The 24,630-nt window shown below is 40.7% G+C and overlaps 1 protein-coding gene across 2 annotated transcripts; it reads right to left on the reverse strand.

Moving 5' to 3' along the window:
- Positions 1–263: 263 nt before the first annotated feature.
- Positions 264–11,847, reverse strand: tbx3a (T-box transcription factor 3a). 2 transcript variants are annotated; one of them, XM_036529585.1, is made up of 7 exons: positions 10,794–11,847; positions 9,464–9,731; positions 8,830–8,976; positions 6,374–6,450; positions 5,320–5,477; positions 3,158–3,819; positions 264–1,360 (listed from the first exon to the last, which is right to left on the reverse strand). In XM_036529585.1, exons 1-7 carry the CDS (start codon positions 11,180–11,182, stop codon positions 920–922), a joined length of 2,142 nt encoding a protein of 713 aa, XP_036385478.1. In that variant the 5' UTR covers positions 11,183–11,847; the 3' UTR covers positions 264–919. The 2 variants fall into 2 exon arrangements, with proteins under 2 accessions (XP_036385478.1, XP_036385477.1); XM_036529584.1 differs by having other exon boundaries at positions 5,320–5,495.
- Positions 11,848–24,630: the final 12,783 nt, after the last annotated feature.

Raw genomic sequence — 24,630 nt, forward strand, 5'->3', positions numbered from 1 at the left:
AATAATAATGATAAACTATACACGCAAAAATAAAGACGTAGGAGCGTTGGAGATTTTGGACACGGTAATTCCGTATTCGGAGAGAAATATAAAATTCAGATAACGAAAACAATTAAAACAACGCACAAACTATCTTAACACAGGTATGTCAACAATAAATTAAAGAGAACCTCCAAAACGTCCAACCCATTATATTTACAAGTAATATCAAATAATTACATAAATATTTTAAATATATAGATATTTACAATTATAGTCCATGTTTCCATTTCAGTTGCTTTTCCTTTTATACTTCCCTTTTCCCATTTAATACAGTTACAATGATTTAAATCGTAAACACAGGGGAGAGAAGAAAATAATGTCCCCGCCATGTTTTGTAATGGTGCCAACACACACTGTTACTGAATTCATCTGATTTTGTTTTGGTCTTCTTAAAATACAATAACCGATTGGCAGTCTCAAACAAGACATTTATAACCAAGTGTGAGACATGCAAACTCTCATTTCCACCGCGCCGAACATGACCATAGGCTTTAAAGAGATTTACTTAATGTCACACACAGCATTCTCCAGGCCTATACGATTGAGGGATATTAATATAAACTATTACAACCAATCCAGAGATTTAAACGAAGTCCGCTTCGATACCCTCTCAAATAAACATATAGAAACTATATAGGCCTATGGGACATAGCAGCAACTAACCAACCTTTCAGTTTCAATACTTGTATGGTATGACAGTAAAGTTCAAAACTCTTGTGTACGTTAACACGGGAGAAATATACATATCAATTCTTTATTTAAACAAAGTGCATTTCAAAATCTAAATGGTTCGGTGCGTCTGTAATCCAAACCCGCATTCGCTAGAAACGTATCAGGATTGTTAAAATGAATTTTCTTTTCTCTGTCACGCCGAGGTCTAGGGCGACAGACTTCGAGGCCTGTCGTGTTTTGAATCCAATCCGCTGACAAGGCGCTGGATGCTCTGCAGTTCATTACTGGGATCCTTTTCAGAGCACGTTTTTGGTGACAGGGACACCGAGCGCGACGACAGAGTCGAAGACCTGCTGTTGACCTCCGAAGTGGAGTCCAGTGCTGCCGAAATCGGACTCGTTGCCATGGCATTGCCCTTCAGCTCGACGCCGCTGCTGGTCATCGATGGGAGGGCCGTAGTTAACAAATTGCTGTCCGGCACACTCATCGGGATAGAGTACGGGCTGTACCTGAGACGGGGGCGCACAGCGTTCAGAAACGGGTGGCGGTGAACCGAGGACGAGGCAGCAGACGAAGCGGCTGCTGCAGCCGCCATGTAGGTGTAAGGATACGGGAAAAGGCTTCCAAACGGAGACATCGCGAGACCCTGTAAAATAAATAAAGCAATGAGTACAGTCGTAAAGCCAAGTAGCTATAGTAGGCTACAGTTTAGTACACCGACCTACACAGGCTGACAAATAACACAAAAAATAACGTCAATGTACGTGGTTAGACACATTTTGAAGACACAGCTTGCAGAAAGTACACCCTGTTGATACGATCTTAAAAAAATAAGGTGCAGCTAAAAATTAAATTTAGACCAGAACTGTATTTTGTCATAACACAGACCTTTATATATACTTTTGAGAAACTAATATATAACGATAAATGATATCGTTATATATTAATATATTATTTCGTTTCAGGTATTTTAAAAGCAGTGGCTATTAAAAACAGAAAACTAAAAACATAATGCAACAGATGTCAGCTATAATCAGAGTATTAAGTAGTGAAAATAAACATAAAAGTGATCAAAACGAGTAGTCTACGGTAAAAAAAGAACAAGAATACAAATATTTAAAATCAGTTTGCACTTAAAAATAATGCATGTGCTGCACTAAAGATGTAGGCCTACTGTACAGTTGCACTGCTTGCTACTCCACAAACACACAGGACAAGGGAATCTTAAATGCAAAACTTTCCCAAACAGATACACTACTAAATAGTACAAATAAGAACAAAAAGTAGCACCGCGTCAAATTCACGTTTGATCTTACTATTTTGCGCTTCTCCAGCCCGGGCGTAATAACTATTCAAAACTAGCATGCAGATAAGGGGCCAATTTAATCACCCGTATCGTTAAAATACGGTCACAGCACCAACCTACAGGCCATCAAATTAAAACTGTCGAACGCAATATAATCCCAGTTCTTAACGTTGTGATCGAGATTAGAGCAAGTGTTACATTCTTAGCGCACATTTTATTTCAGTGCCTGGCTGAACTCAGGATGTGAGAGAAACCAAAGACACGTAATCGAGCACTAAAGTTAGCTTGAAACAGATCCTGTGTTCTTGTCAACTTGATTAGAAATGTCTCCTTTATTTCATTGTAGTTCTTAAAAGTAAGATGATACTTAAATTGACTAGGTCATTGTAAAGATACATCTACAGTTAAATGTTTGGCGATTGCAACGGCCACAACCAGGGTTATATTTTCGCCATCAGCTCACACCACGAGCTAAACATTCCTTTCAGCCGATGTATGCAATTAACACTTCCTTACTAGTCAGTTCTAATGAAAGACAAACGTCAGGAGTTTGCACTTACTGCAGATTCCTTGCCTTTTAAAACAAGTAGCAGTATTTGTTTCCCAAACGATAGATAACTAGAAAGAACAAATTTCCTTTCTTCAGAAGGGGCGTTTTCACTCTCTATAACTTTAATAACATTTTTTTTTTCGTTTTGAAATGATGGAGCAACTCAGCATTATGATAGCACTGTCAAGTGTTGTAAAAAAAAATGCAAATAGTCCAGGCATATCAACATGGCAAAGTGAAAGCAATGTTGGAAAATTATGTCCAAAGTATATAATTCTGAATATATGCACATCCTAATTATAATTGGTCTATTGTTCCATTCTGCTTCTACAAAGAACTAAAGATGGCATTAAGAGACATATTGTTGTGATGATGATGATGATGATTACTGTTGTTGATTGCTAGAATGTGCAAAAAAATTTTTATCATCATCATTAATATTATTAGCAGCAGACATACCTGCCTGCTTCTTAGATGCCATCTCATGTTACCTAGTTACACAGCTAATCACGGAAGCCATTCAGGTTAGTCACACCTTGCGCCACATCACTGCCCCGGCGAGCGATAAGAACCAAAGCGGGTCTCACCTGAGATGCCAGCATATGCTGCTGAAGGTGAAAGGGCAGTCCCGGAGCGGCCGCCAGGCTCTGCTGCGGGGACGAGATGGAGGCCGTGTCCATGGTGCTGACCCCTCCGGACGACACGGCGGCCAGCAGGGGAGCCATGCCCGCCGCCGCCATGCTGGAGAAGGCGCCCCCCATCCCAAACTGGCCGGGGTGGAGGAGAAAGGGGTGGGTGCCGCCCAGGTGGTTAAAGAACTGCTGTCCCGCCAGGCCCGGAGGAAATCCGAAATTATGCAAGTGGCCCTGGCTCAGGTGGGCGCCGCCGTCCGTCTGAACGGTCAGGGGGGCGTAGTTCTCCTTGCTGGTGGACCTGCACTCGCCTGCTTTGGGGGGGTCGTGGGACGGGCTCTTGGGCTCGTCCCCGGACCGCGTGGTGCTGGAGATGAGGGTCAGCGGGCTTTGCCGGGAGTCGGCGGGGCTCTTGACGGCCCCTGCGGAGTCCTCCCGCACCCTCCTCGCTAGGTCGCCGTTAGCGGGCGCGGGCTCTTTGGTGGGGCCGCCCCCGTGGTCCCTGGCATCCTCGGGGCTGATGGTGGTGGTGGTGGAGATCTTGCTGGACTCCTGGGCCTCCTGTGGATTCCCGTCTTTGCTTTCATCGTCACTGTCCTCATCGCTCTCGCAGAAATCTACCAAGGAAAAAAACAGGACAGGTAATCAGCTGGGGGGGCTGTTCAACAGTGCTAAGAGCAGAGATCATAACTTACAAATTTAAGATTTATTTTGTTTTTGGCCAATGGTGTGTCTCCACCTTAAAAATGCACTCAGGGTTGGTTTCAGAGAAAATTAAACACAGGGAAAGAACTTGGTTGGCTGTGTCAAACATTTAAAAACCACCTTGAATCAGCCATTGATCTGGTGTGTAATTTGGTACAGATTGTCAATAATTATCTGGGAAACAAACTTCTGGAAAAGTGTTTGGTTGGACAATTTCTGAAATTCTAGAATTAATTTCAAACTCCAATTATAAAAACATGTTAAATGATAATTGCGATGCAAACTTCTGATCAGAAAACAACCCTTGGTGCTATTTCTTTATTATGTAATAGAAAAAAAATCGATGGTTTCCTATGTTTTCATATGATAATGCAGACACATTCACGAGGAGACAAATTTATTCCAAGACGAATAGAAAATGACTCCAAAACATACTCCAAGCTGACTTTAACCCAATTCCTACCCAATTATGTGTTTTTCCATTAACCGAAATGAATGAGAAAATAACTCTTCCAGTTGTCACACAACAAGTTCAGTTATCGCCAACATTCACAACAAAATTTGGCGTAAGAATTTGAAAATAAATTTAGCACACTTTAAAATTTATTACACAAAGTTAAACACATCGTAGTCATCTCAAAAAGAGGCCATAGTTTAAATGCTGAGTATTTGTGACAGTATTTTGGATGTTCCTTTTTAATTTCATATTTCATTTTCTAAAACATTTATCTCCTTTGATATCGCACACTGGAACGCAACCATTTTGAAAACAGCAAAATAAGGATTCGCATACATGATTTCAAAATGGCTCCTTAAATGAAAATGCCCAAATTCAATCACGTCATCATGTGGAAGAAAAATGAATATAATAAAATATATCTACAAAATGTCACTAAAAACCATGAGTACAAATCTGACATAGAGCTCAAATCCAATGTATTAAACATTCTATTAATATTTAATGAGCTCCTGGAAATTTCGCCTGAATAGCTATCACTAATTTCCCTTAAAACCAAGATTTTCCCTTAATATATCAAAAGGAGTTTGAATTCAAAGTTTTGATGTTGCCTGGAAACTTCAACAAGCATTAGAAAAGGAAACGCAGGGAAAGCATTTGGTTGGAAAAACCAAGCATGCATCCACCGTCCTGCCTGCACAAGGCTGATTTATACATTTTACACTTGCAGCTTTATACCAAATACTTTCCCAGGGTTTAATTTTTGTAAATAAGAGCCCTTGGTACTCGAGGCAGGCTTTAAAGTTTAATCAGCTAGGGAGAGTGGATTGACCTGGTACAGTGCCAAGTCACTGCCAGAGCCGAGCACGGACTCCTAAAACCGCCGCGGTTCCTGCAAAACGGGGGTCAAAATTAAACTCATCCGACTGACCGAGGCGGCGGGCTCGGCGCTCACCTTTCAAGTTCGGCGGGGCCAGAGTGGTCGCCGCAGGAGACGAGGCGCGGCCGAAGCACTTGAAGGGGGCCTGTTCCCCCGAGGAGTCCTCGGACGCCCCGTTGTCTTTCTTCTGCGGATCCTCGTAGGACCTCATGGACTGCAGGGCCAACTGTTTCCTGTGCAAACGAGGGGCACTTCTGTGGTTTAGTAAATGTTGTCAACACGAGTGTCGACCAAACACACAAGGCAAAATAAGATTCCTGTTTTTTTTTTTCCCATGACCGCATTACAACACATGCAAAGTAGGTGACTGGCCACATTTACTGTAATTTACATAATATGTGTATTAAATTAAAAATGGGATACAATAAAAGGAAACAGCAGTTGGGGCAGCATGTCACAGCATTTTGATTACACATTAATTATATATATTAAATGTGCTGTAATAAGATTATTGTAATTATTGTATTACATTACTTTATATTATGATGTATAATAGTACTAATATACAACTATAATAATAATAATAACTTTTGAGATGGACACCCATAAAACACCTACAGAAACTTTTCCAACAAAGGCCTTTAAATGGGCATATTTCCAATGGATTTAAAAGGATTAACCAATAGGAGTTTTGTTGTCAGCAAAACTCATTTCACTTGACTCCGGTTACCAATGACCCTCCATTACTCTTTTCAGTTTTGTTTCTGAGACAAAGGTAACATTATAACAGTTGACAATAATTTTTTTGCAATAATTTCAGGTTCCACTGAAGCGTGACAACTGTCCCATCTCCTCAGTACGATCATCAGCGCACACACGTTGTGCAACAACAGGTAAGCAGTGGGATCCCTGTGGGATTGGATATTCTGCTGTGAGGTAGGCTGTGATGCTGCAGAAGAATCCATTTTAAAGACTCTGGGTGTCAGGTTTCAGCCAGTTCCTTCTCTCATCTTTGACTTTCACCCTCTTGCTTTTCTTGCTAGGCCGTTTGAGTTTTGCAGCTGAGCTCCTCGAGAGGAAGAGATTTACGATGCCCCCCCCCCTCCCCCCTCCTCCTCCTTCTCCTTACCTCTTTTCTCTCCTGCCATTTCCCGTGTCACGGAATCCCTTTGCGAAAGGGTTGTGGTCAATTTTAAGCTGTGTGATCTGAAACGAAAAGAGGGCGGGACACAGGGGGATGAATTTGGGGGTGATGCGCCATTCCCTGACAAGTCTTTCGAGTTATCACACTCACACTCACACCAGCCATGAGTCATGTTGCTCTGGAGTGTGAAAAACGACGAGGACTAACACAGTTACATGGGTGACGACCTGCATGTGTGTAATGTCACTTTCACCACATGTGTGTACTAAAATGCAATGGGCAACACTGAAAATGAATGGCTGACATTTCCTTTTTGATTATAACTTAAAAGTTTACAAAATAAGGCACACAGTGTCAATGACACACATACTTATTTGTCAGATAATGATAACTACGTAATATAATAGGTAATAATAATTATACTGAAGCAAGTTAATATTATGACCAATAAAAACTCAAAGTAGGAATAATCAGATCATAGATTAACATTCATTAGATAAACATTAATTTAGCTATATTTCAACCTGAATAAGCCAAACATTGCCACAGCACAATCATTCATTATTTAGCGCGCTGGTAAGCCTGTTTCCACACTTTCCACATTTCCACACTTTCAGTCAGAGATATGATCTCCCTGTAGCCAAAGATCCAATGCCAGTAAAATGCTTTTCAGAATCAAAGTTTTATGTGTCCACTTTAGATTAACTGATAGACCACATTGCATCAGTGAAATTGCAAGGTGTTTCACATTTCTTTTGTGTGTGCGGTGTGCGGTGCTAGTGGAAAGGGTGACTGCACAGTCAGTGCTTTATCCAGTTGGACAGGGTAGCCCTAGTTTCTGAGAAGCAGCTAACAGCTGAACTGCATCCAACACCATGCGAGGCCGTGCCATCTTTTGTGATATACTCTATTTCTTTTTTTCTTCTGGCAGGTTTTAAAATTTCAGCATCTTTTTTTTTTTACTATTTTTTTAGTTGCCGCTCATCTTTCCTGCTGTGCAACTGTGAAGCATTAAATGCATGAACCAGATAAGCATCCGTAGGGTTTGCAACATACAAGGTGACGGTGAATGAGAAATCATTGTTTTTTTCTCTGCTTGGCTACACAGGGGTGTCACCAGAGGCATGGCATTTTACTACCATTCATTTTTTCTAGGTGCATATTTCACAAAATGTACACAGCATATTCAGTGCACACGATGATGACAGTCCTTCCCTCTCGCTCTCTGCATTTTCTCTCACCTGGTCTCTTATCCACCACTCACTCACAAACCCATTGTCTAATGTTACAAAAATGAGGTGCTCCAGTACAAGCCTTGTGGCTTGTCTCATTTGCTCACATAGCTCTTGATGTGAGATCGCTTCACTGTAGACACAGTGGCAAAGGGAAACTCATGTCATATTTTTCTATAACTAAAAAAAATTAGGAAACCTGTCCCTCTCTCTCTCTCTCTCTCTCTCTCTCTCACACACACACACACACACACACACAGAGGCAGCAACTTCCCTACTTGAAATAATGTTGGAGTTTTATCCAGATGTACTTCATGGAGGGACTGGAGAATGATAAACGTTCATATCACTTGCAGAACACAAAAGCCACCAAACCCAGCAGATCGCCATAAAATAGGTTTAACGGGCAGTGTCACATCACATCTGTGACCGCGCCATTCACACAATACCTTTCACGCTCGATTTGACAACACGGAGAAGCATTTTCCAGTCTTTGTGCGGAAGAACTATTTAGTTCATTTTGTGACCCCCTCCTCCTAGGCAGCGCAGAAACTGTAACATAATCTCAATATTCTCCTTTCTTTGTCGCGTGTGCCGAGAAAGAGTGCCAACAATTAAGATATCATTTAATCAAAAAAAATACAGCTCGTCAATTTATACAGTTGCACACAATCGTATCGTACTTCGCTCGCCACCCCTCCCCCTCGGAACACAAATATGATTTTGGTTGGTAGGCCAAATCACCTTTTCCCTGATTAGATATAACTAAGATAATCTTCAAGTCAAACATTTTCGAAGCGATTGCCGCATTCTGTTGATCATACATGTGAAGTGCGTTTGCGCGGTGCTCAGCACACAGATCGACTGCAGGCCCATCGCACCGCATGCTCGAAACACCGCGAAGCAAATGCACTAGATTTTCAGAGGTCTTACTGTATTTTTAACTGTCAGGCATGCACAGTTATAAAACATAATACCGGCTTTAATGGTCGATGCCTTGACACCCAGTAGTAGTATCTTCTATTACGCCAAGCATATGCGAATAAGGACATATATCAGCTTAAAGCAATAGGCCTTAGTTCACATCCTTACACAGAAACAGATAATAATAATAATAATAATAATAATAATACTATAGTACTACTAATAATAATAATAACAATGATAATAATAATAGTAATAATAATGAATTTTACTGTCGAGGCTTACCTTGTCATTTTGGTACGCTGTTACAGCAATGAAGTCGGTTTCGGGAAAAACGTAGGTCCTGAAGGTACTGTACGGAAGCTTGAGGATATCGTTGGCTCTGACGATGTGAAATCTTGGCTGGTATTTGTGCATGGAGTTCAAAATCGTCTGCAACAGGAAACAATGCTGGATTTAAAATAATAAACGGAGACTCTTTTTCATCCACTTATTTATCGCTGAGGAACCATACACAAGCACCGTATTTCATTACCTGGTTGAACATTTCCCAGAATATTACGATTTCTTCATTCTTAATAGACTCAAGAGGCCATTTTCTTAACGTTTAACACCACTGAACGAATTCTTCATTAGAAGTTTCAGATTCTGCCACAGCCGTTTTAAAAATTGCTAAAATACGACTGCATAAAATGCAATGATGTAGGTTAAAAATTACGACTTATACAACACGGAAATCCATATCGGAAAGTAAAGAAAGACAAAAACAAGGCCTCTGGGCTCAGTGTGACAGCGCATAGGCAATATCAACTACTGCACTTGGCCTATTAATAATTGCGAAAAAGATTATTATAATACAAATTACAATGCATTAATAATATCAATAATTTAATAATAATAAAAACACAGTTAAACTCACAAATCCATGCTTGTCGGAGATGTTATTGGTCAATTTGAGTTTGTGAAAATTGACAACTTTCGACATCCACTGTTCGCCTGTGGCCGGGCTGTCCGGGTGAATGTACATCCTCTTTGGCATTTCGGGGTCGGCCTTCCCTGCCACCATCCACCGCGAGTTATGAAATTTATACCTGCAGTCGTCGGCCGCAACAATATCCATCAGCAAAATGTACTTGGCTTTCTTGTCCAAGCCGGTACATCTTACTTTAAACGGAGGAAACATTCGTCTAGGAGGAAAAGAACGCAGCGATAATGGACATTAGTGCGAGTAACACATGTTTTTTTCACTACCCTGAAATAAGACAAACACGCAGGCCTAAAGACTCCCGCGTGGATCCATAACATACGCGTAAAATGCAGTCGCTAGTGCATTAGGCGCCAGCGTATCTAAGATCCCAGCAATAATCTCCTGCATTCGTATATCGATGTATTGGCGTTCTCCTGACGGCGAAGAATACAACAAAATGGGCTGTTTATTATTCCAGAGTGCTGACATAATGCAACCTATACTTAAAAAGGAAACACATGAGAAAGAACCGTCAAACGCATTCGACCTAAAGGATATCCTTCGAGAGCAAACCGGGAGCAAAGTGTCACAATGTAAAAAAAGAACAGTCGTCATAGTCTTCCTTTAAAGAAGAAAAAAATGCTTCCTAAAGTATCCATGTTAAATGCAAGGGATGATGTAAGTCTTATTTATATTATCCACAATTTTGTGTGCAATAATACATATTTCACCATTATTATGATTATTATTATTATTTTTATTAACTTTCAAAATAACTTTAGCTCAAAGAACACCTGTACGCCAGTAAAAGTGGGATAAAAACGATGCAGTCTGGCTGGTCATTGACTTCAGGTTTATGTTTTGATAGTGTTGCCCATATTATGTCATAAAGTAAGGTCGAGTTAATTTACTACTACGGAAGGTATTGTATCCATTTATAGTTTGGGTTGGGTTACATTGCATCCATGAAAAGATAACATTAGCATGCGAAGAGGCCATATAATTCAGATAGCGTCAGCGTCGAGGCATTTCGCTAGGTTACACCGAACATTAGCAATTCATAAAAAAAAATCGTGCCTTACAAACAACGATTAGCATCGTAATTTGACAGCCTATTTTACAGATCTCCATCAATAAATCATATCGGCCGTGAGGGAGAAGTCTCGGTTTGCATTCATTACGGAGAAATAACGCAATTTATTTATTTTAAAAATCAAAACAAAAACAGCAACAAAAAATGCTAATTGCAGGCCTTTCATATTTATATAGTAGATTTATTTACCTTCCTGATTTAGTAATAACCATTTCAGTGCCGCGCTTGTGGAACAGATCCCACAGTTCCTTCGCTTCTAGGTGAACTTTGGGGTCATCCTCAACCTCCTCTTCGGGTTCCAATGTTTTCAGAGGCCTGAGGTGGGCAGCGGCAGCCTGGTGTCCCAGCGAGAAGTGGAGGCCGGTTTCAGCTGCGCCCATCAGCTGATCCATGATGGGCTTCCCGAGCGCACCCGGGAGAGAAAGCGAGCCGTTCGGCGGCAGAGCCAAGGCCGGGAAGAAGGGAGGCTGGTGACCCAGCATTGCGCTCATGGCAAAGTCCGTACCCCGGTGAGGTAAAAACGGGTGGTATGCCATACTTGTTCCCGGAATAACTGGATCTCTCATCAGGAAACTCATCCACTTCGCCACAACTATTCCAGATGTACTGATGCTAGCGATGAAGGGGGAAAATATCTGCAATGTGCGTTTCAGCTCAGCATTTCTCTCGGCGGTCAGAAAGTTCTAAAATGGATTCACTGTTCCCGCACTCGAGAGAGAGAGACGCATCCACTTATTTTGGCACCATGCGATTGTTTTTTGTCGCCGTTTTCAGAATTCCAACCAATTCTTTGCCATAAGAAATTGAAAATACTGTGATCAGTTTATCCTTTGGAGTGTTGTAATATGAACTGTTGTTCGAGGGTTGACGCGCGCCGATAATCTTCGCAGAAAATCAAGAGTCACTGTCGCTGCACTTGCAGAAATTCTCTTTCCCTGTCTGGTGTTGCTTTTTAAAATTCGGTATTCCTTTTTAAAATGCACTTAAGCACCCCTCGTTTGCTGTGTTTTCGCGAAAGCAGTGTGTCCGCACATTTCGGTTACGCTGAACAATTCCTTTTTCTCTTCTTTTCCCACACATTCACCCTCGCACGCACTCACACATTTTCTCCCTCCGCCTCGCACGCACAAGCACATTTCAAAAAAGAAGCGGCGAAAGGGGGATTCTGTTGACGGCAGACTCGCGGCGAAGAGGCGAGATCTCAGCATCAAGAAATTCCCTGCGCTTCTGTACCCTGTACGCTCCAAACTGTATGAATGTGTTACATGTAGCGAGAAGACGGACCCTGTTGATTGGCTCGTTGACGCTTTCGGACCAATTGTGTTGCTTCGTAGGCGTGGTTTTGACAGGTCGGGTGGAGGGGGACAGACCTCGGTGATAAAAAGGCGTCGGGAAGCGAGCCGCAGCGGCGAAATATGACAATTTCGCCCAGTGAGATTTAAATATGTCAACATCGAAAGAGCAGGGAGGATCGGGCGTTCTGTGGGATCGAAAAATTAACCCGAGTCGCGGTGACTTTGTCCATAGGAAATGACTGCTTTGTGTGTATAGCTAGAGAGCTGTCCCTTCACTGAAACACTTCCATGCACATGTTTTTGCTGTTGACTTCAAAGTGCATAATATATACAGGTATGATCTGGATCTGGAGAGAATAGTCAACATACTTATTGCTTTCATTCCAGTACTAACATTCTAAAACATGATAGGTGATTATTGTTGTTGTTACATAAACCAGCAATATCGTATTTGGTTAGAGTGTAAATGCACTAAGAAAAGAAATGAGTATGAGTATGAGAAATGAGTATGAAAGAGTATGAAACTGAACAAAATCTGGCCTACTGCATTGTCGTAACGTTGCATTCTGCGCGCACGGACGCACGCACCCTCGCACGCATAGTCTGCTGGAAATCGAAATGTTTGTGTTGCTTTCCTGACCGTGGCGCTTCTTTGCAATGTGTTGTCCGTTGTCATTTGGCTGCATGAGACCTAATGGATGCCACCCTATTTGTAAAATATTTTACATCATTTTCGATGTAAATCGATTTGAAAATCGTGGGGCGAAAGGTAGAAACTTGCGCGGTGACGCCATCATGCTGGCATAGTATCTGAATGACAGCTGTGGGTTCTGCGGATAAGATGTTAATATTCTATTGCAACAGAGATGTAACATGTACATTAGGAGTTTAGAACACTCTCGCGCGAGCTTTCCATTCATAATTGCACGAGCGTGTGATTCAGCCACGGAATGCAGCAGAAACAAGCTTGGATACACATGAAAGAACGTATGAGTAAGGCCGTCCTCTTGTGTTTTTACATACGCTTTAGGCAGGCAGGCTCCACTCCCATGGCTCCAGATCGGCTGAAGCAGCTACATTGCTTTGCTCTCTCTAGGACGCACTGCGCCGAACTAAACAATATCTGTTTACACGATGTCGATGCCAGTTATAATTTATGTTTATGAACTGAGGCATGGATGGTGAGCTGGATAAAGAGAGAGAGAGAGAGGGAGAGAGAGAAATAAAAAATCACTTTCACAAATTGACCAGGTACCGTAGGCCCAATGTAAGGTTCGGCTGTGTTTATATTGTCTTGCGTTGGAAGACGCTTCATGTTTTTCTGCATGCTTTGTCCTATATGTGTTATCGTTTTCCTACCAGAGCAAAGAAGAGTCATTATTATTTACACACCCTCTCTATTCGTTGCAGAGGTGATACGTAATCTCTCTTTCAAAATTAAAATGTGATGGATGTTGCTGGTAGCTAATGGCGATCATATCGATGGCCACATCGTGCCGTAATATGTGCTCAGTATGTCAATTCAGAAACGTAATGAATGTCTGAACATCCGGGTGCCCTCTGATGTAAAGATACGCGTCAACGTGCTGTACCGTAAAAAGTGTCCAGTCTCCTCGCGGCCGCCTCACGCCACTGAAAAAATCTACGCTGGCGCCGGCCGCTCCTGGGATGATTAACGTTAATTTACAAGTAAACAACAGGAACCCAACAACGGTCAGCCATGTTAGTTAAACATTAGCTAGATAACTGTTCATCCAGAAACCTGTCCACCACGGCGAAGGCCCTCAGAACTCCTGTCTCCAGCTGCATAAACCTTATATGAGTTTGTTTGGATTCCGGAGACAAATTCGGTGACATTTCATGGCGTAGCCCACAGCTCAAAACAGACGGCAGGTTCATGAACATCACCAAATGGGTAAACAGTCGAGGTGAAGTTGGAGAAAAATCCCTTACAGTACGACTCATTTACAAGCACTGGCACGTGCTAGATGAAGGCGATCGGATTATTGCTTGGCCTTTTACGTTTTAGAATTTACAGGGGAGTTTCGTTTCATTTCCATCTGAAATAAACTGAAAAAAAAAACAATGTGCTAGTTTAAAAATAATAATGCATCAAATATGTTATGGAGAATTGAGGCCAAAATAAAATTTCCTTTGATTGAATGGATCCATAATTGATAAAGCAGCATAGAAGTTCCACTGTATTAGTTTTTTCACTCCAGGAATTTCTTCGCTCTTGCAGTTTTGATTTTATTCCAGACAGCACACCAAGACTGACAGTTTCAAATTACCAGTTGGTTAGAGGTTGAAACCTTGGGTGCGACAGTCCGTCAGTACAACTGATCTATACACTTCAGCTTTGTACTCTTCTGAATACAAAATAATGAGTCGATAGTTTTAACTTACAATGACATTTTCTGAAGGCACATTTACGTTAGGTTTTGTTGTTGTTGATGTTTTGTAAATGCACACTTTGACAGAATGAATTTATTACATTTTAAGCCAGCCTTGTTAGCTGATTGGGTTTCAAAGATGGCTTCACCATAAGCTCCTCTTAAAGCACTAGTATACCACTGGGCTGTTGCCATATTCTTTTTACCATGTATGTTTTCATTTGCATACTACCTGCCAATTTTTGAGTTTTTTTTCCCCATTTCATTTGATTATCATTCACTTTAGTCACACAAACACTACTCTATTGTAGTGTAATTGGCATTAATAGGATTTGAACGCAGGTCTTTTCACCAGTAACTGCTATTTCTGTGCTTTGGCATCTGAGAGGGGTGGCGGCTTGGCCGGTTTGCTTTGACGGCTTCAGTGTAATTATTCTCCTTTTGTGCGTGTGAGGTCTGGGCCCGTTCAGATTACACGCTTATTCTACTTTAAACTTTCACCCCCTCCCTCTTCGCAGAGCGTTTCAATTTAGCTGTAGGTGTCACCAAATAGGAAACAGTGTTGACACAGCAGTACCCTTTTCCCTTCTCGAAAAGGCCACCAGGCTTAATTGAGTAGGCAGCCATCAGCGAATAGTCAATACACTATATAAACTTTTACAGGGTTAGTGCTCTGCAGGATTCGAGGTGGTTGTAAAAATCGTAGACTTGACACAGGTGATCAATAACCAGGGAGGGCAGTCAATCTAACCACAATGACCATTTGTCACTAACTTTGAGTAATGAGTTTAAGCATGTATTGGCTTTATAAATTCTCTTCCAGTGATCTGTTCAGCCAAATGTGTAGCGACATGTAGGAAATAAAAAAAAAAAACAGATATGTGCTTATGTTCCTCCTTCAGAGTTATTCACAAAGCACAATGGCGGTTATACTGAATACCCACTTAGGCCTGTATGTTAATGTTGAGGGCATATTGCAGTGTTTTGCAAGACAAGAGGCTGAAAACTATATGTTTTGATAATGAAATGAAGGCCGTGTTGCAAGGATGCAAAAAGGAAGTTGTGTCTGGTGCAAAGCTGCACTGTCTTTTGAAGTGTCAGTCCAATAAAGAATCTGTCACACTTTCTGGAAAAAAAAGTTGACCGCTCTTTTGTTTTGTCATGCTAGCATGGCATATTGCGATGACATCAGGATCAAAATGGAATATAATTGCAGTTCTTTGGAGGAGGACTCTTGTAAATTTCTTTAGAATACAGGCTAGTCTTTACCTAATGACCTGAACGACCAGTGAGCGCGATCAGTGCTATCTAATTTGATCATATACCTGTGCTATGAAATACCTGAAAGCAGTCATGCTGACCTGGTAGAATTTTGGCGGTATTGCAAGCATGCACTGTATCGTGCAGATTTTCTGTGACTATAATGAGCACTGCATTTCTCCTGTCTTAAAGAGGTCTTTCTGCCGAGAGAAGCTGGTCTTGCAAGCTTTTGAGGCGAAATTTGCTGTCCTGAAGCCTGTCTGTGATCTGTTGGCCAGAGGCTTTTGTACTGCCATGACACTCGCTGTTTTTGGCTGGTCTCGTGTCAAAGCAAATCAGATTGCTCTGGCAGATCTGTGAGACCGCCCTGCCCCATATTTTCAGGTTGGATACATTTGCATGTAAACAGACAGAACGGATTCAAAATCGACAAAAAAAAAAGCACGTGATCTATCAGTGTCAGGAGAATATGTTTTTTAAGAGATGTGCTGGGCGGGGTGGGGTGGAGGGGGCCATCCGGATTTTGGGGGAAATTCAGTCCAACTGTGATGGTGCTTTGTATTTCGCTTTACGTTTTTGTAGGAAATGGCTTATTAATTATATTGTCAGGTGGGCAGATAATGAGGTACAAAACCATATGAATGGTGTCATTTCTACCCAGCATTGGTGTGTACACCTTTGCTAATTGTATACCTGTAGAATGCAAAATTGCAGAGTTTATTCCTTGTGGGGTGACCTGAGGGAGGGGAGGGGGCAAGGAACTCCCCCCGATATGTGGGTTACAGTAACACACCCACTTCGATGTTACTATTTTATGCCAAATCCAATTTTTTTTTTTTTTTTTTTTGCATAATTTTTACGCATTATCACACCACAGAAAACACATTTCTGCTTGTCATGATATTGGGTAATAGTAACTTGCCAAACTGCTGAAGTAAACAGAAATTTCTGTTTCTGGTTATAGAACCGTATAATTGTGCTGTGCACAAACGCACATTACAGAGTAACTAGTGATCCCCTGACGAAAATCGTATTCTTCACTTAAGGGCTTCATCCCAAAACACATCCATGCACCCTACTCCCTCTGCTCCCTGCTGATTCAAGCCGTCTGCCAAAAATGTCTGAGTTTTTCCTAAACACCATCACGTTCAGGGTTCCAGCCATTTGTCATGATATGTTTCTTTTTTTGTGCAAAAACACTCTGATTCCATTGAAAACTACTTTGGCAGCTGTTTGGATGCATTTAACTTTAGGAAATGGTGTGGGATTGACAAACTCTATTCAGTTACTTTGCCAAAGACAGCATAATTCTCTGTTTCCATCTCACAAGTTACCAGTCTAGAAACCAGTAAAAAAAAATCTCTGATATGCTATTGTGCTATTGTGTGTGCTATACGTTTTAACACAGAATATGCTCTTTAGGTGTATTAAATGTTTTAGTTTGGATTTTGTTTGATATTATAATAGTCTAACACTTTATAAGGTGCTCTGAATAGCAGCAAGAAAGACTAAAATAATCACTTTACTATAATTAAACAACTTAAATCATTTTCATTCTGTTGTCATCCATCATAAACTGTGATCCCAAGGTATGACAAATTAGATGAACCATTTTTGTTTTGTCTCTTGGTGTTTGCGTTTTTTCTCTAACTAACATTTCCCAATTTGTACTGTAGTTGATATCTGACTTCCTAGACCAGTGTCGTCAATCCGTACTAATACTGGTTCTCACACTGATGCTTAAATGATTAGTAAAAAACACTCAAATTGGCTATGTGAACATTTTTAAAGTTCGATTTTTTTATCATGCATATAATCTTTCCAAAATCACTTCAAAAGCTTGTTTTGTTACTTTTGGACTTTTAACGATCTGATCTTTTTGTAGGAATTTTTAATTGAGATCTTTGCAGCTTTCAGTCTCTTTGAAATAGAGACACAATATATGTGGTACCACATTCAAGTGAGACAGAATTGTAAAAAGGCAGACTTACTTTTGAATAATTTGTCCAGGTCCCAGACTGGAAAGATTCAGTGTAGTCGTTTATGGAACAGGAAAATATTTAGCAGTTACCCGTATTTGTGCTGGTGTGTGTGCCCGTGTAAGGCATATTTGTGTTAATCGCCTTAAAAAGTATGTTATTATTGTTTGAACGCTTGGTTTGTGTAGAATGATATCCATTTGTTTGTTGCTTTAGCCTGTGTACTGTTTATTGAAAGCCTTTCTCCGTAAATCAGCTGTAAAAATGTAGACTCTTACAGCGCCTGGCTCTGTTTGATTTATTGTCCCTGTTTCTGCTAAACTAAACTGTTTCTGCTATTTTTAATTTCAGTTATTGCACATTTTCTGGTCTTCCTCAATGTGAATCACCCTACCCCCCCCCCCCCCCCCCCCCCTCTCTCCCACTCTCTCTGTCTCACTCTCTTTAAAGATCTGTTTTGTTTCAGGTTGCAACCTTAGAAACAGAAAACTTGAGCAGCCTTTCTGTAACATACATTTAGTTGTCACTGGACAGATTGGTATGAATAATTGATAAGGCCTACATTTTTTTTTTCTCTCGGCAGAAAGATTGGATACCTTGGCGCCAGCAGGTTTACTGAATTGGAATGACTATCAGTGCCCGGTATTAATTAAATTATAGCTTTGAGTTTCCGCTTTCGATAGACAGAAAGATCGCTCCGCGCGGGAAAAAAAGATAAAGGCCGAAAATCTGGAAGAATGTCAAATGAAGCAGGTCTGCCAAATATGGTTTGATGGACCTGTCTGTCACAAAACGGATGACCTAATGGGTTTATTCGAATCTCCCGCTTTGCCGTTTGACCTTGGCTGTGAAAAGACATTTTGCTGTGTTCCTTACTAGCAAGCAGTGTTACTTCGGGGGACCCAAAAGCTAAAGAAAAGCGTGTTGTAAAATAAGGTCGACAATAACGTGGTAAGATGCGTGATTCCGTTTTAAAAAGGCAAAGCGGGTGAGTTGAGTCCCAGTAGCTCATACTCCATTATATTATAATCACTTGTATATGAGTGAAGGTAATGAGAGCTGTTCTGTCTTCGTGGTCCACATGTCCGTGTTTTTGGTATACGTAGAACTGCGTGTTTATAATTGTTCAAAGAAAGTGATTTGACTTGTCAGTGGCCTATACACACAAAGCCCATTCACACGAATGATGACTTGGGTTTGAAAATTAGATTGATGCGCAGTAGCCTCGGCAGTTCTGCAGGCACGCTGTTCCGCGTGTGCTTGTTTTTCGCCGCTTCTATGGCAGCAGAAAGATAACACAAAACTTCTCAACGGTTACGCCACAATTCCGTCTTATTGCTCGCTGCAGGAATGATCACAATAATGCATTATAGTAATTCTTCTCTGACAGACGTTGCGTTGAGTGTAGTAGCAGATGTCATTTCTCTCAGATATCGATTGGTGAATCAATTTTTCTTGTGACACATTAGGCCCAAAATAGGCAGAGTAAGCTATATGGTAGCCTATAGCTCAATATTTAAACGTCCATCTTCTCTCGGGAAGAAATAAATCCTCAGTATTCTTGGGAAGTTCAAACCGAAATAAATGAGATACGTTGTGTAATGATATGAAGGTGGCACCTCATTAAACGTTATTAGAAGCTGATGCCAAACCGCAGAGCAGGTGGATTAACCTCTGCCTTCACCACCCTAAGCACAGATCTGGTTAGTCGTACCCTCTACATCTGTACTAAAATGCGACAGTAATGACTGCGATAGAACCTATATGACCGATGCTGTGGAGACGTTATTTTAGCCGCCGACTTGGAATCACTTGTGCGTGATGCTGCGGCGCCGGGGAGAGAATAACAGAGGGTTCACTTTATGAAATCGACGAAGTGCGTCTTTACTCAGATTTTAAGCGAGAGAAAGAGCGAACGTGTACTCTTGCTTTTTTAATAAAAAAAACAACTATATATATGAGTAAAGGCTGCCCGTGAGTCTAATGGCATCCATTTATAATATAGGGGCACAATTTAGAATATCTTCATTAAAACAGGTGTCCTCATTTACGTATATCGGTTACCTCTTTTTACGACATATTGACTACTTCGATGTCAAATTGCATTAATCGACCAAGATTATAAATTGGAATTTCTCGTTATTTATCTCAGAAAAAAATCAAAGCAATATGTGGCCTACCACGCGGTTGACCCTTACTCTACGTGATAGAATTGTTTGTATGAAAATGATAATAACGGTTGTCTTAAGAAACACCTGGGTTTTGCACATACGTTTTGTAATAAGTTGGCGGGGATAGGGATATTTGTAAAACACATTTTACCCTTAGTGTCCCACAGCTTCGTGATTCTCAATTATCTCGGAGTGTCCCTCAAACCAGATTAGGTTATGATAGAGATTCGTCCCTCTGCGCGCGCTGTACCCAATTAAAATGTAAAGCAGAATAGTAATATAGATTAAAAATCTAATTCTTGTGTCCATCGCGAGACAGCCTCTTCTTTTCTGCAATTCACTGCCAGTATTTCTCGTCTTACCCTCACAGAAAGACGTCCGTAATAAATAGCAGATGAAATGCGTTTTAGACGCGTGTTGGAAAAAACGTGATTAAGCCACACAGAGTAGTTAATTTAAAGAAGGTTTTGTTTGTGCGTGACTAACTGAATTTAATAAAGAGAGTGGGGTATCACATTTCCTCCCTGTCTCACAAAGAAGGAACGAAAGTTTAAAATGGCTATCAGGTGCCCAGTATGTGATATGATATCAGAACAGAGTTTCTTAATTGTGCATTTATGATTAAACAGAATTAGGTCTACTTCACAAATAGGGCATATTATTTTGATAATGTAGTGACAATAAATAACAACACAACCGAAGCCGTACTGGTAGATAGTTGCATTTAGTTATTGTAATATTTAGATAACTCTGAAGACATTTTAATACGCCCAAAAGCCCTAAATTACTTTGAATGAGTCTTTAAGTGCACTTGTTTTTGTAAGTGCTAACTTCTCAATCAGTTGTTTGTATTTAGGTGAATACAGCGTAAGTATATTCTTTTCTTTTAAAGGCAAATATAGTCTTCTGAACGCATTTTGAGTCTTATTCTTTACTATTTTGGATAATTTCATTTTAGAGAAGGTTATCATTTTAGTGTAACAGGAGAGCGCAGGTAAACTGAGCGTGATCTTAAGTAGAAAAATGTCCCGTTTGAATCAAATAACGAATCATAACCGTATAAAGTTAAACGAATATAGTTGATATGCAATAATAGAGAGCGAATTAATAACATACACCGGCCAATCGTGCTGCATCAAGGCCACTGTCTCGGAGATGGGGTTTGACTAAATTTAGCCTTCAATGCATCTTCCAGCGCTTCCCCGCCATGCCTGTTGGTCTCGGTGCATCGCCATAATATTTTCTTCGATTTGCATCCATGCATATACTTGGCCTATTGGGTGTGTAAGTTTGCAAAGTTTTAACAAAATGCGTACGCCATTAAAGCAATAGCAAAATACAGTTTTTTTTTCAATGTGGCGCTCTTATACGGTGTTATATCCTCATACAACATCACTGCTGTTGTGAATTATATTAGTTTGATTCTGAAAAATGTGAGATACAAAGACATGTCAAACAGACGGCTGATCTTCCATTTGAAAACCTGAGGAGAAAAAAAAACTGGCTGGATATTGGGTTGTTTAGTTTATTTGGGAATATGCAGTATGTGTCTCGGAAAATATAAAATAACCTTAGCTTGTGTGGGCCAATGCTGCACGTGCCTTTTCACACAATGTTTTTTTTTTCCAAAATTAGAAACAAGCACGAGTTTACCTTTCTTCATGTGATACGAATAATTGTCATTTTAAGGAGCGGAGTTACATAACGCGGTGAGTGTGTAAGGGGTTAAATTTTTAAAAAGTGTATTTCATTTTCAAAATACATAAAACGAACCTGAATGGATTCCTCCGAAAAAGTTGGTTCTCTTGCAGGTACCTTTCCCCTGAACTCGAAACTTTTCCTTTTTCGTGTTCGTGTCGTTTAGTTTTAGCCCCATGTGCTTAATGTTAACGTTGCCGGAGCCTCGTATGACATTTAAAACAAAGGGCCTACTAACTTTGCAAAGACAAAAATTACAAGAAAGCCACATGAAAGAAAATAAGTAGGAAGCGGTGGGGAGGAGTGTTGGCATTTTTTCTGGTTCCTACAGATGTTTTGCATAAAGCCATTTTTGGATTTATTGAGGGGGAGTGTTTGAACGTTAGTTGAACCTGGTTGAACTAGTGCTGAAAGTCTAATTAGAATGGGAAGAGGTAAAGTACCTCGTGGAATGGGGAGAGTCAAACTGCAAGAAATGCAAACTAGTACACACTCGCACACTCCCAGTTTCTCCGATTTTTAGAACACAGAACACTCAAGGTGGAATTAAACAAAAGTAATATGACTGAAATATGCTGCAATATGCGCTTATTTCGCACTTAATAGAACCTAATTTTCGCGAGGGATATTTAGCCGAAATCTTCGGAAGCAGATTTTGTAGGACTACACGCGACTTTCAGTGTCATTAGAATATAAATCAATGATTCAGAATTCTAATGTGATTTAATATACGCAACAGCATGATCATACACGTATGCAAATTTGATCCTCAATGTAAGAGAAGATGACACTGAGAACAAATAAGACTAGCTTATCCAATGTTTTTATGTTTTGGGAAACAATGATTTTCTCTGCCATTCACCTTATAAACTTATAAGCCGTATTTACCCAGAAATCCTTTCCTCTATTTGCTTTTTAGACGCCCCTGTTCCAAGAGACATGCATAGCGTTTCACATTTATCCATTTTCGGAGATGAATATTTTACAGAAGCTATGCAGGTAAGATATCCCGCTCTCAACAGCGCAACACTGATCCGCCTGTAATTCGATCGCTTTACTAACCGCTGCGCAATACTGCAGCCCAATTTACCTGCTGTAAAATGCTGTCTTGGTCATTGACGTATCAGAGCCTATCAATGTGGTCTTCATATTGAGGATAAACGAGCTGTAGCTTAATGAAGGCTAACGAAGTTTAGCAGAACACACCCCTGCCTGTATAAAACATTTTAATAGCTAGATCGGTTATGGGATATAGGGGTCTGTTAACAACAAAAGGAAAAAGACAATGAGCACGTCACCGGTACATAAGTAGAAAACCCGATCCAGAATTTGCCTTAGTGGCCTTTTTTGACCACATGGGTGAAGTTGAAGATAACAACTAACGCCCCCGGTTAATGTAACGTTTTTTATTAAAATCTTTATTAAATCGCATTTACAGCGACATAGGTAATTATAATAATAATTATGTATGAACATAATGTGATCCTACGTACAAGCTCTCACCTTTTTACCCCCCCCCCCCCCCCACCCCCCCCCCCCCAACCACACACACACACACACACGCACGCACACACACACACACACAAAGCAAGAAGCTACTCAGCACAAAAAAGACCTTTATTCAAAAAAGCGTTTTGGTGAAACCCACTAAATTTTCACTAAAGAATGCCCCTTTAAATAAATATATAAATAAATAATAAATAAATAAATAAATAGTTTAGGGTAGGATGAATTTGCGTTTTTTTTTTGCACAATTCGTTTATACCAAAATAGCATTCATTGCAGCCAAAAGAACCACAAAGTAGTTCATCACAACTTTTCAAATGGGAAAATCGCCAAAGTCTATGGAATTCCAGGCATACAAGCTCCATTCTATATTCTCCTGTTCTGGTCAATCTCGCCCGAGTCTGGGCTTAATTCCTTTAAGCGCGGCCAGTTTTATTCTATAGCCGAGACTTCCTTTGCAAGTGTACACATCAGACACATCTCAGTGCACACGCGAGGACATGCAAACAAACCAAGCAACCAACCAATTAAAATCCGATTAGGAAACATCTTAGTTTTCAGACCGAGGCAGTGAAAAGCCCATAACCTTTCTGCGTTGGGGTGATCCCCTAATAAGATCCATTGCTGTTAGTGAAGCCACAGACCTTCACGAATGTTCCTGGCGGTCGACCACGGCCTCGGTGAGGACCTTTGACATACTTTGCAAATTAATTGGTCACTGTATTGAGGAGAAGGTGGGATTCCAGTTAATTAGACGAGAAACGAGTAAAATTGAACATTATATCATTTGTCTCCGGTCCCTGGTTTGTTAGTGGGGATTTGGAATAGATCAGCTTTTATGAGGGACAAATTGGATGTGATTAGCGTGGTGCCGATGTACAGTGTCGTTTTGTGAACTGGCGACAGCTCCGATCCATGGGAAAACTTTAAGGAGGTCCGCATTATCACAGGACCTCATTATCTCATGTCTCTGACCCTTCGCAAACAGTCCTTAATCAAGAGTGGCACAGGCCTACATAGTTCTCTACATAGAGCCCGAGCGGGCTCCTGTCGGAAAGTGGGTCTCTTCTCTCTCTCTCTTTTTCTCTCTCTCTCTCTCTCTCTCTCTCTCACACACACACACACACACACGCACTGTCGTTCTGTCAGTTATGATCGGGGGCATGGGTACGTGGAACAGTGCATTAAAAACGAGTAAGACATGGGGAACGTGTCAGCTAAACTTGTAAAAGGATGGACGGGACGCGCCTTCGAATCCTAGATGGGACGTGATAGTTATGGTCTTGAACAGGGCACTTAAAGTGAATTGCTTCTGTCAACATCCAGCTGTATAAGTGGATAACTTATACCTTAAAATGGAAGCTGTTTAAGTCACCACCCATAAGAGTGTCTGTTAAATAAACAAATAAGTAAATAAATAAATCAATAAATGATGTGATTAAATAAACAAATAAATATATAAATAAATGGGTAACCGATTATCAGAACGGGATGCAACGATCTGCATGTATTGCACTTGAATTGCGTACTGCATTTTAGATCTGTATTTCTGAATTTACTCTAGCATTATGCACAGAAAAGATGTGTTCAAAGCATGTCAACCAGCAAAGTCTGCTCATTTTAATCAACAATTATTCCAAATGTGCTCTGCTAGGTGTATAATCAAGAACATGTTCCGCTCTGTCTTTTATCGTTATTTACGGGGCAGCCAAATTCTTCACCGC

This window comes from Megalops cyprinoides, chromosome 5 (assembly GCF_013368585.1).
Source record: "Megalops cyprinoides isolate fMegCyp1 chromosome 5, fMegCyp1.pri, whole genome shotgun sequence".
Lineage (NCBI taxonomy): Eukaryota > Metazoa > Chordata > Actinopteri > Elopiformes > Megalopidae > Megalops > Megalops cyprinoides.